General features: G+C 40.9%; 1 protein-coding gene across 2 annotated transcripts in view; it reads left to right on the top strand.

The window, feature by feature from the left end:
- The window catches only part of LOC146575257 (voltage-gated potassium channel KCNC1-like), a 90,991-nt gene that overhangs the window by 61,601 nt on the left and 12,294 nt on the right, over positions 1-17,096 (top strand). The window contains exon 5 of one of the 2 annotated variants that reach the window (XM_085269910.1): positions 13,150-15,200. The exons of the other annotated variant lie outside the window; for it this stretch is intronic. Within the exon in view, the coding sequence (XP_085126036.1) occupies positions 13,150-13,301 (152 nt within the window). The 3' untranslated portion in view covers positions 13,302-15,200. Of the gene's footprint in view, positions 1-13,149; positions 15,201-17,096 lie in introns of those variants that run through there. 2 annotated transcript variants of the gene reach the window in all.

A 17,096-nucleotide genomic window follows, 5' to 3' on the forward strand; every position in this document is an offset into this window, starting at 1 on the left:
ATTAAAGCTTGGAAGTAATTTGATTTTTTCACTCTTACAGGGGAAATAGTAGAATGTATTGTAGGATGTGTTGTACTCAAGTGGCAGAGTTGCCTTCAAAATGTAAGTGAGATGCATGTTTAATTACCAGTTCAGAGTAATCTGTCAGTTGTAAAATGTGAAACTGGTTAGGTAAAGTAAAGCTAGGGACGATCCTAAAAATCCGAATATATTCATTTTCCTTTTAGGGTTTGCCGTTTAGTTAACACAGAGCACTTACAGCGACCAACAGTTCCCATTATTACACCCACTTCAAAGTGTCATAATGGATCATTTTAAAATTTAATATAATGTGAGTGTATAAAACACTAAATCCTTGTACAGTTGTAACCAAAACGAGAAACTAAGTTTTGAGACCAAAACTGTTTTTTCAGGTGTAAGTAAACATGAAAAGTAATCTAATAATAAGATGGCTATGAAAACGTATTTAGCTTGTTCCATTCCTTTCACTGCACTCAATCACCCCTTCCTCCTTTTCTTGCCATCCCAAGTACCTCCCCTCTTTCCGCTTCCCTCCCCTCCTCCTTTATATCTTGTCATCTCATTCTAACACTGGTGTATCATCCCATTCTCAGGCTATCCTCCTCAGTCTCTCCCCCTCCGTTGTGTTTCTAAAGTCTGATTGAATTGAGGTATGTACAGCAAGTCACCATGACAGCACTGCTAACATTGCTAATGTAAGCCCATGTTTATTTGCTTGCTTAGTATTTAAAGAGAAATAATACTAATAATACTGCTTGGTGGGCCAGACATATAGCAGAATAACCATAGTTTTTATTATTATATTATTATTATTATTATTACTAATATTATTATTGTTATTATTATTACTATTATTACTATTATTACTATATTATTACTATTATTATTATTATTGTTATTGGTCCTCAATAGCCTCAAAGTTTCAAGCTAGCTTACTTTAACAGCTATATACCTGTAGGCCCAGTTTAGACTTGGTTTAACTGGTAAACAATCAGCTAAACTTAGTCAAATGTGATCATGGCATGATTTCACATTATTTAACCCAGGTAGTTCCTGCCTGTGGACCAGTGGCTAGTTAGCCAGGGAAGATGGCAGGCCGTAATACGAAACAAGTTCACCATACCCAGGATAGCCTTCCAATATGCTTCGCTGTACATAGTCAGGCTAACACGTCACACAAGCATGGATATCAGCTCAGAAATGATTTTGCACCAGTTATCACAGAGAACTGCCTTTAATACTGAAAACCCAGGGTTAACACTGAAGTTAATAAAACCAGTAATTCCATCGTGTCTGTATAAACAACCCAATGTCACGGCAAAGCAATATCCATGCAACTATCACGATTTCAAAACAAATTTCCCACGTGTGGGACTAATAAAGGTTATCTTATCTTATCTTATCTTTGCCTCCAATAAGAGTAAATAGACATGCAGGCTTAAGTTGCAATAAGGTGAATGCCTGCAAAGGGAGATGTTTTTTATATGCTTATAAATATATATTGGAGTTACATACAATATACATACATACATAAAATGCTTATCAATTAGAAGCCACGTCTGTCCGTGCGCTCCACATGTTGGGGAGAATGGGGTAGCCAGTTTTTAATTGATGATTAAGTCTTTTTATTTTAAACAATAATTATATAAACACTAGATTGTTGTGTCCCCATGGAAATGAAAATTATGCTGTCAACAAGCTGATTTTCATGGTTTTCAAGAGAGAACAGAAAGATGAGCTGGTTTTCCCATCTGGCTATTCCACCAGCTGTGGTTGGTATTGGAAACTTTCACAACATCTCTCTCTGAGAGATTTCTTCATTCATTGGTTACGCCAGCTAGGCTCTCTTCAAGAATCTTGCCTCAAGTTCATCTTCTGAAACCTCAAAAAGTAATCAGTAAATTGATATATTTTAGATTACACTCTACCAGCAATTTGACCACTTGATTCTTCTGGACTTTTATCATACATGCAGTTGTCTTGGCCAACATTTGTGTCACTGTCGGCTGAGCGACTTTCCTCCTTGGTTGTTTGCTATCTACATTTTCTCCCCCTTTCACAGTTTGTTTTCAAGAGGCTTTTTTGTACACTAAAAGTCGAGTCAAGTTTCAGTCAAGATTTTTGTTTTGACTATCTTTTGACATCTTATCTTCCCACTTTTGGGAGTGGAATTATGTGCTTTTATGACACATGACATGTTGTGCTTGAAGAATTTCCAGGTGCCTCACAGGCTGGCTCTCCTGCACTGTGGACATTTCACTGTGAATGTTACAGATGATTGCATTACATTGTTCTACTTTATCATGCCAGAGACATTTTTAATTACTTTCCACATATTTTCACATATTTAGCAATAGGAACACCAAGCACATTTTCTGATGCCATTGCTAAATTACATTGCCAATGACATCTCTTATTATAAAAGACAGCAAGGTGTGATTACTCAGTGATTTTTCTTTTTTATATATATATATATTTTACTTATCTTATATTATTATTACTATTTTTCTCTTTTTCTTAACATGCTCAATGTATCATTTTTGGCATGTCAAGTGTACAGCACTTTGTGTTCAGCTGGTGGCTGATCTGAAAGTGCTATATAAATAAATTGCTTGCTTGCAGGTAAAAAAATTAAGGTCATTTGATAACCGGCACTATATTATATATTATAAAACAAGATGGGCTAGCTTCAAAGGCTTTGAAAAACACCACAGCGACAAATAGTGGAAGATCTGCAGTGCAAACTGCAGTTAGACTCTCATTATGGAGGCTCAGCATCTTTCAGCTAGCCTGTGCTATATGAGTGCTATGGTAGAAGCTGGCACTGAATTTTGATTGTCTTAAAATTCTTTGTCTTAAAAACTACTCACATAAGCAATACAGAACAATAGATTTTGCCTTTCTTCTTCTATTAATAGAGGGAGCGCAGAATTATTAGGCAAGTTGTATTTTTGAGGAATAATTTTATTATTGAACAACAACCATGTTCTCAATGAACCCAAAAAAATCATTAATATCAAAGCTGAATGTTTTTGGAAGTAGTTTTTAGTTTGTTTTTAGTTTTAGCTATTTTAGGGGGATATCTGTGTGTGCAGGTGACTATTACTGTGCATAATTATTAGGCAACCTAACAAAAAACAAATATATACCCATTTCAATTATTTATTTTTACCAGTGACACCAATATAACATCTCCACATTCACAAATATACATTTCTGACATTCAAAAACTAAACAAAAACAAATCAGCGACCAATATAGCCACCTTTCTTTGCAAGGACACTCAAAAGCCTGCCATCCATGGATTCTGTCAGTGTTTTGATCTGTTCACCATCAACATTGCGTGCAGCAGCAACCACAGCCTCCCAGACACTGTTCAGAGAGGTGTACTGTTTTCCCTCCTTGTAAATCTCACATTTGATGATGGACCACAGGTTCTCAATGGGGTTCAGATCAGGTGAACAAGGAGGCCATGTCATTAGTTTTTCTTCTTTTATACCCTTTCTTGCAGCCACGCTGTGGAGTACTTGGACGCGTGTGATGGAGCATTGTCCTGCATGAAAATCATGTTTTTCTTGAAGGATGCAGACTTCTTCCTGTACCACTGCTTGAAGAAGGTGTCTTCCAGAAACTGGCAGTAGGACTGGGAGTTGAGCTTGACTCCATCCTCAACCCGAAAAGGCCCCACAAGCTCATCTTTGATGATACCAGCCCAAACCAGTACTCCACCTCCACCTTGCTGGCGTCTGAGTGGGACTGGAGCTCTCTGCCCTTTACCAATCCAGCCACGGGCCCATCCATCTGGCCCATCAAGACTCACTCTCATTTCATCAGTCCATAAAACCTTAGAAAAACCAGTCTTGAGATATTTCTTGGCCCAGTCTTGACGTTTCAGCTTGTGTGTCTTGTTCAGTGGTGGTCGTCTTTCAGCCTTTCTTACCTTGGCCATGTCTCTGAGTATTGCACACCTTGTGCTTTTGGGCACTCCAGTGATGTTGCAGCTCTGAAATATGGCCAAACTGGTGGCAAGTGGCATCTTGGCAGCTGCACGCTTGACTTTTCTCAGTTCATGGGCAGTTATTTTGCGCCTTGGTTTTTCCACACGCTTCTTGCGACCCTGTTGACTATTTTGAATGAAACGCTTGATTGGTCGATGATCACGCTGCAGAAGCTTTGCAATTTTGAGACTGCTGCATCCCTCTGCAAGATATCTCACTATTTTGACTTTTCTGAGCCTGTCAAGTCCTTCTTTTGACCCATTTTGCCAAAGGAAAGGACGTTGCCTAATAATTATGCACACCTGATATAGGGTGTTGATGTCATTAGACCACACCCCTTCTCATTACAGAGATGCACATCACCTAATATGCTTAATTGGTAGTAGGCTTTCGAGCCTATACAGCTTGGAGTCAGACAACATGCATGGAGAGGATGATGTGGACAAAATACTCATTTGCCTAATAATTCTGCACTCCCTGTAGGTCAGATTTTGGTCATACACACTGCTGCTCATGATCAGAATCATTTGTAAAACAGAAGACAAAAAAGAACAAACTTATGATAGCTATCTTTATCAGAAAGCCATTTAAATCAATTATATAGCACCAAATCACAACAAGAGTCGCCTTGAGGCAATTACAGGTCGCTTTAGGTTATTGATTCCAGTTATTCAGTTCTCTGTTGCTCCTTTGTGTATGAGAGGAGCAGTGCTGCTGTTTTAGAGGGAGGTGAAATAATTATTTGATCTCTTGTTGAATATTGAATTTTGGTCACTTAGACATGAATAGTCTCATTTTAATGGACAGAATGTCAACCAAAAATCCAGCACAAAACTCATTATATAAAAGTTAGAAATTAATTTGCATACCACTAAGTGAAATAGATATTTAATCCCCAAGCAAAACATAACTATGTACTTGATGATTTAGTACCTTCGTTGGCAGTGGTAAGGCATTTCTTTTAGTTTGAAAGCAACTCTCTATATCCTTTAGATTTCTTGACTGCCACTTAAACCTGAAGTGTCAGCCATCTCTCTAGAATTGAGTTCTAGAGACTGACTAGGCCACTTAATGACCTGAATATGCTTCTTCTCTAGTCCTTTACTTTTTTCTTCATCTTCGAAGTATGTCTTGGGTCATTGTCATTCTACAAGGCCAATCCAAACCTATTTTCAGTGTTCTGGCAGCAAGATTTCAGTTCATCAGAGCTTAGTGTGTTACTAGTGGTGTTCATGGTGACTGTGGTCCCAGTTGCCTTCAGATTCAATTCAATTCAATTCAATTTTATTTATATAGCGCCAAATCACAACAAAAGTCGCCTCAAGGCGCTTCATAGATACAGAGAAAAACCCAACAATCATATGACCCCCTATGAGCAGCACTTTGGCAACAGTGGGAAGGAAAAACTCCCTTTTAACAGGAAGAAACCTCCGGCAGAACCAGGCTCAGGGAGGGGCGGGGCCATCTGCTGCGATTGGTTGGGGTGAGAGAAGGAAGACAGGATAAAGACATGCTGTGGAAGAGAGACAGAGGTTAATAACAGATATGATTCAATGCAGAGAGGTCTGTTAACACATAGTGAGTGAGAAAGGTGACTGGAAAGGAAAAACTCAATGCATCATGGGAATCCCCCGGCAGCCTACGTCTATTGCAGCATAACTAAGGGAGGATTCAGGGTCACCTGGTCCAGCCCTAACTATATGCTTTAGCAAAAAGGAAAGTTTGAAGCCTAATCTTGAAAGTAGAGATAGTGTCTGTCTCCTGAATCCAAACTGGAAGCTGGTTCATTAACATGAAACCTCCACCTTTCTTATGATCATCCTAACCCCCTGAAGCAAGATTTTCCATGGAGCTTGAGACTAAGGGTGATCGATTCACTTTATATTTTATCCACTTCTGAATTTCTGAATGCACTAACAGTTGTCATCATTGCACTAAGCTTCTTGCTGATGGTCTTGTAAGCCATCCCAGCCTTGTGCATGTCCCACATACATGTTGTCGCTGACGTCCTTTGATAGGTCTTTGGCCTTGCACATAGCGTGGAGAAACTGGAATGGAAGGAATTCATTCTCTGGATCAAGGCTGGACTGGGACAAAAAATCGGCCCGGGCATTTTGACTAGAGACCGGCCCACCAGGATAAAGATTGAAAATGTGACGTCATTCAGGGGTAAAACCGCAAAGGATTTGGGGAACTTGTGGCAAGAGGTACTAGCGCACGCAGGCTTTCAATTGAACTCAGTTACACAGCGATAAAAAGAAACCCAAAAAATGGCAAGAAGCTGTTGTATTATTAACTGCAATAGCCGGTCGCATGACAGCCACGGGAAGCCGACGGGTAAAGACATTTTTTTTTTATTTTTTTATTGGATTACGTCGTTGAAGAGAAATTTTTTAAGCCATGTTTCCGAAGTAAGAGCCGACGGATGGTCTGGATATACCAAATATAACATTTCAGAACACTCCAGCTCACAGGTTAGTCTGCTCCAAGCATTCCCACAAAGGTCAGAGTTTTGTAGTAGTTAATGCATCATTTTCATAACATAATTGGTGATATAGGTTACAAGCAAGTCTGGCGCTGAACAGAAATTGTCGCGCTATGCTCCTTTATTTATTGTGCATAAATAGTGAATTGTCCTGACACAATATTGTGTTTCGCTTCTGTTATTATGGTGCATTGACAAAAACATATACTTTTATTCACAGGATAAAACAGTTGTTTTGTATCACTAATTGCCCACTGCGATTACAGCATACAATATTATTGTCACTGCTACATTTCTGTGATGCTACCAGAAATTATTTCCACTACTAATTAATTACCGTTGAGCTCAAAGGTCCTATTAATAAACGGTTAAGGAATGTGTATTTATGAAGACGATTTGTGAGACTGGTAAACTTACCTTTGTTCGTACGATGGTCTTTCGTTCTACACGGTGCATTTCAAGGTCCTGCACCCATCCGTCGGTAAACTGTACCTGGGCTTGTTGCAGTGACCTGAAGTTACTAAACTTCATGAGTGTATGCACTCACTCCAAGAACCGTATGATTATAAATATGAGCGTGGTGAAAGTTGGGCAGCACGCTAACGTCTTTTGTCCCTCTGTGTGCTCGTGAGGGTCTGACCCTTTCACTCCTTTGATTTTTTCCTCGTATCTTTTCTTTGTCTTTTTGTCGAGTCTGTCTTTGTACGGACCGGCATTGTTCTCCTTTTGTTTTGTACATTCCTTTTTTGTGCACCAAAGAAAAAACAAGGCATTGGAACCAGAGAATGAACGTTTTGCGGTGCTGCAAATGCTTGCATTTGATGCGGTACTTGGATTGTTTTGCCACGAGTTCCCGGCATGCAATGCGCGAAAATCACGTGATTGCTAAACAAGGGGGCAGGTGCATCCGGCCTCCTCAGCTGTAATTGGTCCAGCCCAGAGTCGATCATGACCAATTGGCCAATCCAACACCTTTCATTATATATACCCTTCCTAAAAAAAAAAAAAAAAAAAAATCCATCGGCCCATAAAAACAAAAAATCGCCAGCAGCCCACCGGGCAAATGCCCGGTATGCCCGATGGCCATTCCAGCTATGCTCTGGATGGATGTCCTAGTACACATAACAAGTTGAGATCAGGACTACCGACTGACTGATTATTGATTGACTAACTGGCTGACTGATTTTTAGTTGATTTTCTGTCTCCCTTCATTAAAATGAAACTACCACAAAAACCTGGGGCTGTGCATTTCTTTGTAAGTGAGCAAACTAACAAATTTGGAGACTCAAATAATTATTTCCCCACTACATTTGTTGTAGGAGTTGATATGATGTCTCACAGAAAACCTGGTCAGAAGTCAAATAGACTCATCATGGGCATGAATGTCATGGTACATTTGGCCCTTTAATGATAACTTAAAAGACAATAATTGGGTGCATGGACCCAGCTTTTAAGTGTGTCTTCAAATTTTCAATAAGATTGAAGACTGTTTTGTTGAAAAACCCAATGATTTCCATATTTTAATCATTTATCTGGTGATTTTAAGAGCAGTTAAAAGACCTGGAGGTAGTTCATCCGATCAGAAAACTTTTCTCTAGACTATGCCGGCCACTTGGTTATGGTGTCCATGTATGCACCCTGCTGTTATGTGCTGGATTGTTTCAGTGACATCTTACACGGCCTGCAACTGGGGTCTTTCGTGGTGTGATAGACCCCAGCCTCTATGGATGTTGTACTCAGAGCATGTTCCTGTGCTGTCATGATTAGTGCCTCTGGACTGTCCTTCAGTCCAGATTTGTCCAGCCACTGGTAGGACTTCAGGATGTCAGCCCTTTCCTCTATCTGCCAGTGGTGCATACCGTGCAGGGGCCTGTCCTTCCATGGTCGCTCCTCATCCTCCCCCTCTTCTTTCTTGGGTTGCTGCTGCCTGAGGTATTCACTAAGCACATGGTCAGTTGTGGCCATCTTTCTGATGTACTCATCAGGATGCTTGTTTTCTCCTCCTGGACTGTGGTGCTGACACTCACCAGTCCCCGGCGTCCTTCCTTTCACTTAGCGTACAGCTTCAGGGTGCTGGACTCGGTGGGTGAATGGTAAGAAGCTTCCTTGTCTTGATGTCAGTTGCTTCTATCTCCTCCTTTGGCCAGCTTATAATCCCAGCAAGGTGCCTGATCACCGGTAGGGCGTAGGTGTTGATAGCCCAGATCTTGTTCTTCCCGTTCAGCTGACTCTTCAGGACTTGTCTGACCCTCTGCACTGTCCTCAGTGTCTTCAGTGTTGCCTTCTGGTAGTGCAATCCAGTCAGTTTTGACTGCCTTCCCTCCAACAATCCCTCCGACTACACTTCTTCAGTTCAACTTGTACAACTGGCATGAAGTTGGTCTCCAGTGGTGTATGCCACATCCCCTTTGAGCTCCCGATGAACTCTTTTGGGATCTTGATCTTGTATAGTTCTAGGCATTCCAGGATTCAGGTATGGGGCATTGAGCCATAGCTTGGTCATTCTGGTCTTACAGTCTCAAGCAACTGTTCTGTCTACCAGCAGCTTGTGTTTTGCCCTTCTGGTATACCTATTCCTTTCTGTGGCCCGCTCATGTATTGAGCCATGCGCCTGTTCATCTTAGTCGCTATGATGCCTGACAGGCGCTTCCATGTGGTGCTGAGGCAGATTATTGGCTTGTAGTTGGATGGGACCAGTCCCTTCTGGGGATCCTTGGGAATCAGGACTGTCCGGTCTTCAGTTATCCATTCTGGGTGTCTCATCTACTAGCAGCTGATTCATTTGTTCTACCATGTGTTCATCATGGAGTGCACTCAGCTTCTTTAGCCAGTAGGTGTGAATGATGGTTACTGGAGCCTGTTCAGGGAGGTCGCTGTGATTGCTATAAGCATTGCCTTTATGGGTTGCAGCCTTCTTCCATATACTCTTTCACTATTGCTCTGTCTCATTCCTTGGTGGCGCTGTTCTTTTATTTAAGTAGAGGAAAAGCCACTGTGTTGATTAAGAATGGTTTTGACTATACGCACACAGCCAGCCGGGTTAAAAAATTGGTATGGTGGGATTACATCAGACTATAATCAATTACGTTATAAGTAGGTGAATTGTGTGACCCAACACAAAGCCTACGGTGAGCCTGTGGTGAGTCTGTAGAAATTTAGAAATAGTGCTGCCTTTGCATAGTGTGTCCTGAGATCACAGGTATCTCTTAATACTTAAATGTCACTCTCAATACATATCACAGAGGAGATTGTTTAGAAAACAAAACAACATTGTACAGGACTGAAAGAAATAATGTTTATTTACTTTGTAAAAGCAAAAAAAAGAAGGAAAAAAATTCGTATTAAAAAATTACCTACCACTTGTGTATTGATTACTTGCAGTGTCAGGAATATTTAGAGTTCATCTGCAAATATTGACACGTTAACTCACAATACTACTACTAATAATAATAGTGAACATTGTGAACTATAGAATATGCAAAATGTCATTATTCATGCATCCATCCATTTTTTTCTGCTTATCTTGGGCCTGGTTGCCTAACCCAGGATGCCTAGACCTCCCACTCCCCATCCAGCTTGTTAAGATTGTCCAGTGGAACATTGCATTCCCAGGCCAGCCAAGAGATGTAATCTCTGTGTAGTGTTCCACTTACACAATTAAAATCACCTTTTTCCTCCTGTATCTGACATTCGACTAACGGCCAAACTCTCCTCTCCAGTACCCTAGCATAGATCTTTCCAGAGAGGCTAAGGAGTGTGGTCCCCCTGTATTGGAGCACATCCTCTTGTACCCCTTCTTAAACATGGGACCCCCGCCCCGACCTGCTAGTCCAGAGGCAGCACCACAGATCTCCACACAACGTTGTAGAGGTGTGTCAACTGGGACAGCCCTACAACATCCAGAACCTTTAGGAAGTTGGTGTTTAACTGCCTCAGAGACCTTGCTACCTGTGATGGATGAATCATCCACCTCGTGTCTAGGCTCTGCTTCCTCTACGGAAGATGTGTCAGTAGGACTAAGGAGGTCCTCGGCGTATTCTTCCACAGTCCAACTATGTCCTCAGGTGAAGTCAGCAACATCCCACCCACACTAAAAACCACAAGAATAGCACACTGCTTTCCCCTCCTGAGTCATCTGACGGTTTGCCAGAATCCCTTTGAGGCAGTTTCATGGCCTCACCAAACTCACCAAACTCCTCCCATACCCTAATTTTGGCGTCAGCTACCTCACAGGCCACATTCTGCTTGGTCTGTCGGTACCCATCAGCTGCTTCTGAAGTTCCAGAAGCTAACCAAGTTAAATAGGACTCCTTCTTCAGCTTGATTGTGTCCTTCACCTCCTGTGTCCACCATCTGTTTCCGGGCTTACCACCATGACAGGCACTTTGCAGCTGCAGCTCCTTCCGGCAGCCTCAGCAATGGAGGTGCAGACTCAATGTCCCCAACCTCCCTCAGAATGCTGTTGAAGTTCTGCTGGAAGTGCGAGTTAAAGCTGGGAACACCTAGCAAAAGCTTGCAATACATTTAGGGGTTCTGGGTCTTTCCAGCATCTTTTCCCACAACTTGATCCAACTCAATACCAGAGTTGGATCAAGTTGACAGATCAGCTCCTCTCTTCAACTAATGTGTCCAAAATGCAGACGCAATGATAAGATTACAAAGAGATCATTGACCTGCGCCCTAGGGTTTCTGGTCCCACGTGCCCTTATAGACATCCTTATTTTCAAACATGGTGTTCATTAAAAACTGTTATTTGTACATATGTCTGTGTAAGTTCTCAGTCATCCAAGTCATGGTAGTCTAAGGAGCTTGAAAAGAAAAGTGTCTGGACTTCTTTAAGTTTCTTGAAGACGTTTCACCTCTCATCTGAGAAGCTTCTTCTGTTCTAAGAAAAATGGTGGAGAGAACAAGGTATTTAAGCCCTGGTGGAAGTTATCCCTTAAGAAGGTAATTGACCCACTATTGATCATGTGTCTTGTCACATGAGCCAATGTGTGAAAAAGGGTGTGGGTCATTATCAGCACAGGTTTCGGGTGAAGGCACCTGAAACCTGACTAGGAGGCCATTCCTCCTAGTCATGTCCCTCCAGGTCTCGCTGTCATTGCCAATGTGAGCACTGAAGTCACCCACAAGGACAACAAAGTCACCCGGTACAGCAACTCCACAGCTTCTCACCGATGGCAACTCCAGACTGGAACAAAGTCCAGCCACTCTCCAGGAGACTGTTTTCAGAACCTGAGCTGTGCGTTGAGTTGAGCCCAACTATACCTAGTCATTATACCTCACACACTAGCTCAGACTCGAAGAAGTCCCAGCCTTGATAACCAGCCTCGATAGCTAGCCACCTGACACAATGCACCCGATCCCTGTGGCGTCTCCTTTGGGTGGTCAGCCTACCAGAGGGCATGGCCAAGTAGCTTCTTCAGGATGTGCTCAGGTGGGATCACACAAAACCCTCCACCATGGTAAGGCGGTGATTCACAGAGGTGAAAATTCAATGTCTCTCCACATAAATATTAAATTAATTCAAATGAAGTGCGCCTACTCCTTATACACCTCTGAACTCCTTTCAACACAGCTTCTGTTTTAGATTGCTCCAGAGAATTTTGTGCTGATCACTCCAACCTTGATCTGAAACTTCACTACAGACATAAAAGCAAACATCTAGTTCTGTAACCTCATTTTCATGGCCAGAGACATTACTGCTAACTCATACCAATGTGATCTCATGTCATCACCCAACACACTTGCCAGACTGCTTGTGATGTTTTTTTTATTTATTCAAAATTAACTTCAGCTAGAAAGGTTTAGACACACTTGAAAAAGAAACCATCAAACAACATAGATGAGATCAGCTTAAAACTAGCAGTATACTTTGAACCTGAACTCACAAAGGATTTTGCCCTCTGTCTGTCTTTCTCTCTAACTGACGGATTCACTGTTAACAGCAGTTTATCGCCAGTAGACTGGCTAAAACCCCTGGAAACTGAGATCCAGATGTTTTTAAACACAGTGGTGGACTATATATATATATTGATTGTGGTCAGCTTCAGATGATTTACCTAAATGAGCTGCTCCGAATTTCCCAAAATCATCAAACAGCTAAGCCTTGCAGTGATTTTTGTTCCTGAATACAATGTGTTACCACCTGTGTACTGCAAAGCATGCGCACATATACAAATGCTGTGTTTGCATCAAAGAGCCTTGTCTACTTCCACTGGACTGATTCCCTCTGTAGGTATAGATATTTTGGCCAATGACAGTTAATTTTTGTAACACATATTCCTGTTTTGTCTTGTCTGTGTCTGTCTGTGTCTGTCTGTCCATCTGTTTGTCTCTCCATTCATCTGTCTGTTTTTTTGTTTTCCCAAAAATCCTCCTTTGGCCTATAAAATGTTCCCTATTTTCTGATGTTTTCCTTTTATACTATTATTTGTTTCATTTACAAATTCTTGTCACTGTAAAAAATGGTTGATATGTTCTATATATGATGTGCAATGCTCTCATAACATTTATTAATATAAATCTTGGCAATATTTTCTACCATTCCATCTATCTGCCTCATCATAAAAATGCTCATGTTTTCATATCTTATTATGACTGACCCTTCATAACCTTTTACCTGTGCATGCCATTCTCATGTAGCCACAGGTTATGAGAAGTCACGTAGCCTCAATAACATCTCTGGAATGACAGGCGTCCCGCTGCGCCTCACTCCCATCACCAATTCCACCTTTGAACCCTTTGAGCCGCCCGGCCTCAGGCGATGTCATTCACCCATCCCTTCAATCTTGTAGCATAGCCCACAGATAGCCACCAGATTTAACAACAACAGCAGCAACAGTAACATTTAGAAAGATTTTTTTGTCTGATTATTTGTTTTTGCTTTTTTTTGCATGGAAAAAAAAGCCTACACACAGGAATTACAGTTTTTCCAGGCCGCTCTGTCATTCTGCATTCATGCCTTGTGTTTTGTTCTTGATCTGAAACAACAATAAATGCAAGTTCATGGAGCCCCTAGAGGCCCCATTTAATAATTTCAAGAAAGATTAGCTGAACCTTACTGAAATAAATGTGGCAAATTTGCCTTACTAACATGAATAGAGTTTAGTTTACAGTAGAATAATAGAAGAGTTAGTTTACCTCTAGTTTTCCTGTGCTACGCCTTGCCTGTACTTCAACTGCACTTGTACATCAACACTTTAACCTTGGCACCTAAGAGGAGTTAGAAATCTTCTAATATGAAGCCTAAGAATGCATACAGTGACACACAGACACCAACATATTACAGCAGCATGTGTGTTTTTACTCCAGAATAAGAATATACACTAGCCTATAAGTGACTTAGAAGCAAACGTATTTTGTATTTAAATGCCCCTTAATGTAGCTCCTCTGCAACTTCAATTTGTTTGCTGTAGAAGGTGATGTGCTAACACATCATCAACCATTTAATATAGCCGAAAAGAGACAGGCTCCCATATATGTCAACTCCAACACCAGCTTCTGAGCCCTTGTGCCCTTTCTCCTGCTTCCTGGTAATTAATATAGAAGGACCTGTTAGTATGGTGGACAAAGTACTGTGGTTTTTCATTTGTCCCTACCAGTAAGGAGTTATAATGTACAGATATAATGTATTTTCCCATAACAGAATTGTACATTATGCTGATTTAACCATGCAAGCACTATTGTGCAGTAAAGCTAGTTACAAACTCATTATACGTAATAAATGTAGGACAAACATTATAGAATGTCAAGTTTTACACAGCTAAAAGTACAAAGCAGCAGGGACAAGGACTAGGGATAAGTGCTCCCTGTGGTCTGAAACTTTACACACACACATATATAGATATAAATATGTCATTGATCATATCATATGATCTTATTACATCTGCTTGAGCCATCAGAGATGATCACTTTCTTGTTTCTTTGTCTTTGTTAACTACTTTCAAAAAGAAAACTACAAAGAAAGCTTCTTTGGGGTTTTTTCACCAGACTGGGGTCAATGAATTGACAGGACTGTAAGCTGATTGTCCCCCTGCATCACCACAAAATGCATGCTCTCATGTTTATGTGTAGATAAAAAGAAACACATTGAAGCAGTGACTTTTAGTTTGTAGGGGTTAACCCTGACTACAGTGAAGACATGAACTTACTGGAAGAAAGGAAAGAAATCAGCAAATCTTCCAACTAGCTGTTTCTTTCCTTTCTCTGTACGTGGAAAAATGTCCTGCAATAGACTAGCCACCTTTCCGGGGTATTCCCTGCCTCTCTCCCTGTGACAGCTGGAAAAGACTGCAGCACCCCTGATGCTTAGGAAAATAGCTGGATGGATTTATCTATAAAAGCTCCAGACATTGCAGCTGCACCTGAGAGTTTGAAGCAGTTTTCTTTAGGCTTATGTTCACCAGACCACCACCATCACTGCTGCTGCACCATCACTACTATCACTGACTCTAATGTGGCCAGTGGCAATATTTTTCGTTTTCTCCCCATTTCGCTTCTTGTTCTTTCCCTGTTTTTGCCTGTCTTTTACTCCTGAACCCCATCCTACCCTTCTTCTCCTGTCCTTCCATCTCTTCTTTGTTTTTGGCTGCGGCTGCTCAGTGGGAGGTACAGTGAACGGCTACTGGAGTGACAGCCCATGGTAGAAGAAGAGCAGATGCCAAAAACCACACAGGAAGAAGACAGCAAACAAAGGACGGACAGAGAAAAACACAATCTAGACAAAGTCCGCATCAGTGTTTTTATGTGCATGCGTGCCCAGACCTGCAGCTACCTCTGTACTAAAGCCAATAAATTCAGCAAGGAAGAACATATCTCCCCTCACATGTTCTTCTTGATTCCTGATGAAGATTTTTGTGGAAAAATTTATTTGAGTGCATTTGGAAAAAGACGGTCCGTTGGTTAAGTTGTATCTTTTTGATTCCCCTGTGCACAACTCTTGCTCTCTCCTTTTTTCTCTCCCAGCAGAAAGTAGAATAGAATGTTTCATTTGTTTACACATCAAAGAAAAATCAAAATGATGCAAATTTGCTTTAAAATTCAGAGAGTATTTAGAAAATTGCACCAAAATAAGTGTACAGTGGGAGGTATGTCCTTCCTCATACTTTTTTACATTCAGACTGTGAGTTACAGAAGGTGAGAGCACTGCTTATAGACATCATTTTTGAATGCTCATGTATGTTTTTGTTTGTTTGTTTGTTTTTTAAACAAATATCTTGTTTATGTTTAAATGTATGTTTACTTTCTTGCCACAGCAGTCTACAGTCTGGCTGCTAAGTTTGGAGCTATGGCTAGAAAGTCTGAGCTTACCTTAGATGGAAAGGAAAATAACAACTCCCAGTTTCATTACATAATATAGTGTGGGAACATGATGACAGCTTGTTATTATTTTCAGGTTAATTTTCAGGTTTGTTAGAGGTGTTAACTGCATCCCAGTTTTGAATATTTATGCTAAGCTAACTTCATTTATCACCTGCTGGCTGTTTTTCAGGCACAACTGCTCAAGCTGCCGTTGGCAAGAAAGTGATGTACAGATTTGTCCAAAGTGTGTAGCTATTCTATGTGTTTTATGTCAGGCAAGGTTTTCTATTGTTCCCGTTTATCCTGATGCTCAACCCCTCTGTGGTGCAGTAATGAATAACGTGGATATTTCAGTCCACTGGGGGATTCATGAAAACCAGGAACACATTTACACACCTCATTTCATCCTCTCCTTTTCCCAGCATCCATTTGTACAGAGTGCATCTGTCACTTTTCCCCTTTGGTTTCTTTTGTTGTGACAGTGTATATATGTAAAGTTTGTGTTGTAGATAAACCTGCATGGGTTTCTGTCACAATCAATAAGGATGCTAATTTGATAACGTTTTAGTCTCAAGCCTAATGGCACTGTCTAGATTACCACATGTGCGTGGATGTATATGTTGAGGTACTTGCATATGCACTAACAAAAGCATGCAACACAAAAAATGGTCACCTCTGAATGCAGGAAGAGGTCGATGGACATTATGCATGACTAGATGCTACGATGATACTGGTCAGACCAGACCAAGTTAGGTACTGTAATAGGGCAGGGCGAGGGTGGGAAAGTTTATTTTTGCAGGATGGGGAGGGGTTACGTCTTCTACTGTTGCTTTCTTATCACTCTTGAGAGACTTACAAGGTAAACATTAACAGTTGTAGCTTTTTCTTCTTTTTTTAGCTTCTCCGTTCACAAAGAGTGTTCTGAAAGCTGTGTACTTATCAGATATATGCAAAAAAGTAACAGTAACTGTGAACTAATGCTAAAAAATCCAGCTTCTTCCATCATTGTTTCATTTCCCCCGTTCATCTTTTCATTCATTTGCACCTTAATTTTGTGTTCACGTCATGTGTCGTTTCCATCTGCCCTTTCCTGTTCTGTAAACTGTAATATGTCCAAAAGACACGTCTCTGTAATGCAATAATTCGCTGCACCTTCTGAACAAAGAGCAATTCCTAATTATCCATCTTTCCTTCAGCAGCATACAAACAATTTCCTTCTTTTGATGTCCCAGTGACCCGATGTCCCTTCTTTCTTTTCCCAGTAAAGAGGAAAAGAAAGTCCATGAAGC

Source organism: Mchenga conophoros, linkage group LG4 (genome assembly GCF_057382185.1).
Source record: "Mchenga conophoros isolate Kocher_MC1m ecotype Shallow Benthic linkage group LG4, M_conophoros_male_GT1.1, whole genome shotgun sequence".
Lineage (NCBI taxonomy): Eukaryota > Metazoa > Chordata > Actinopteri > Cichliformes > Cichlidae > Mchenga > Mchenga conophoros.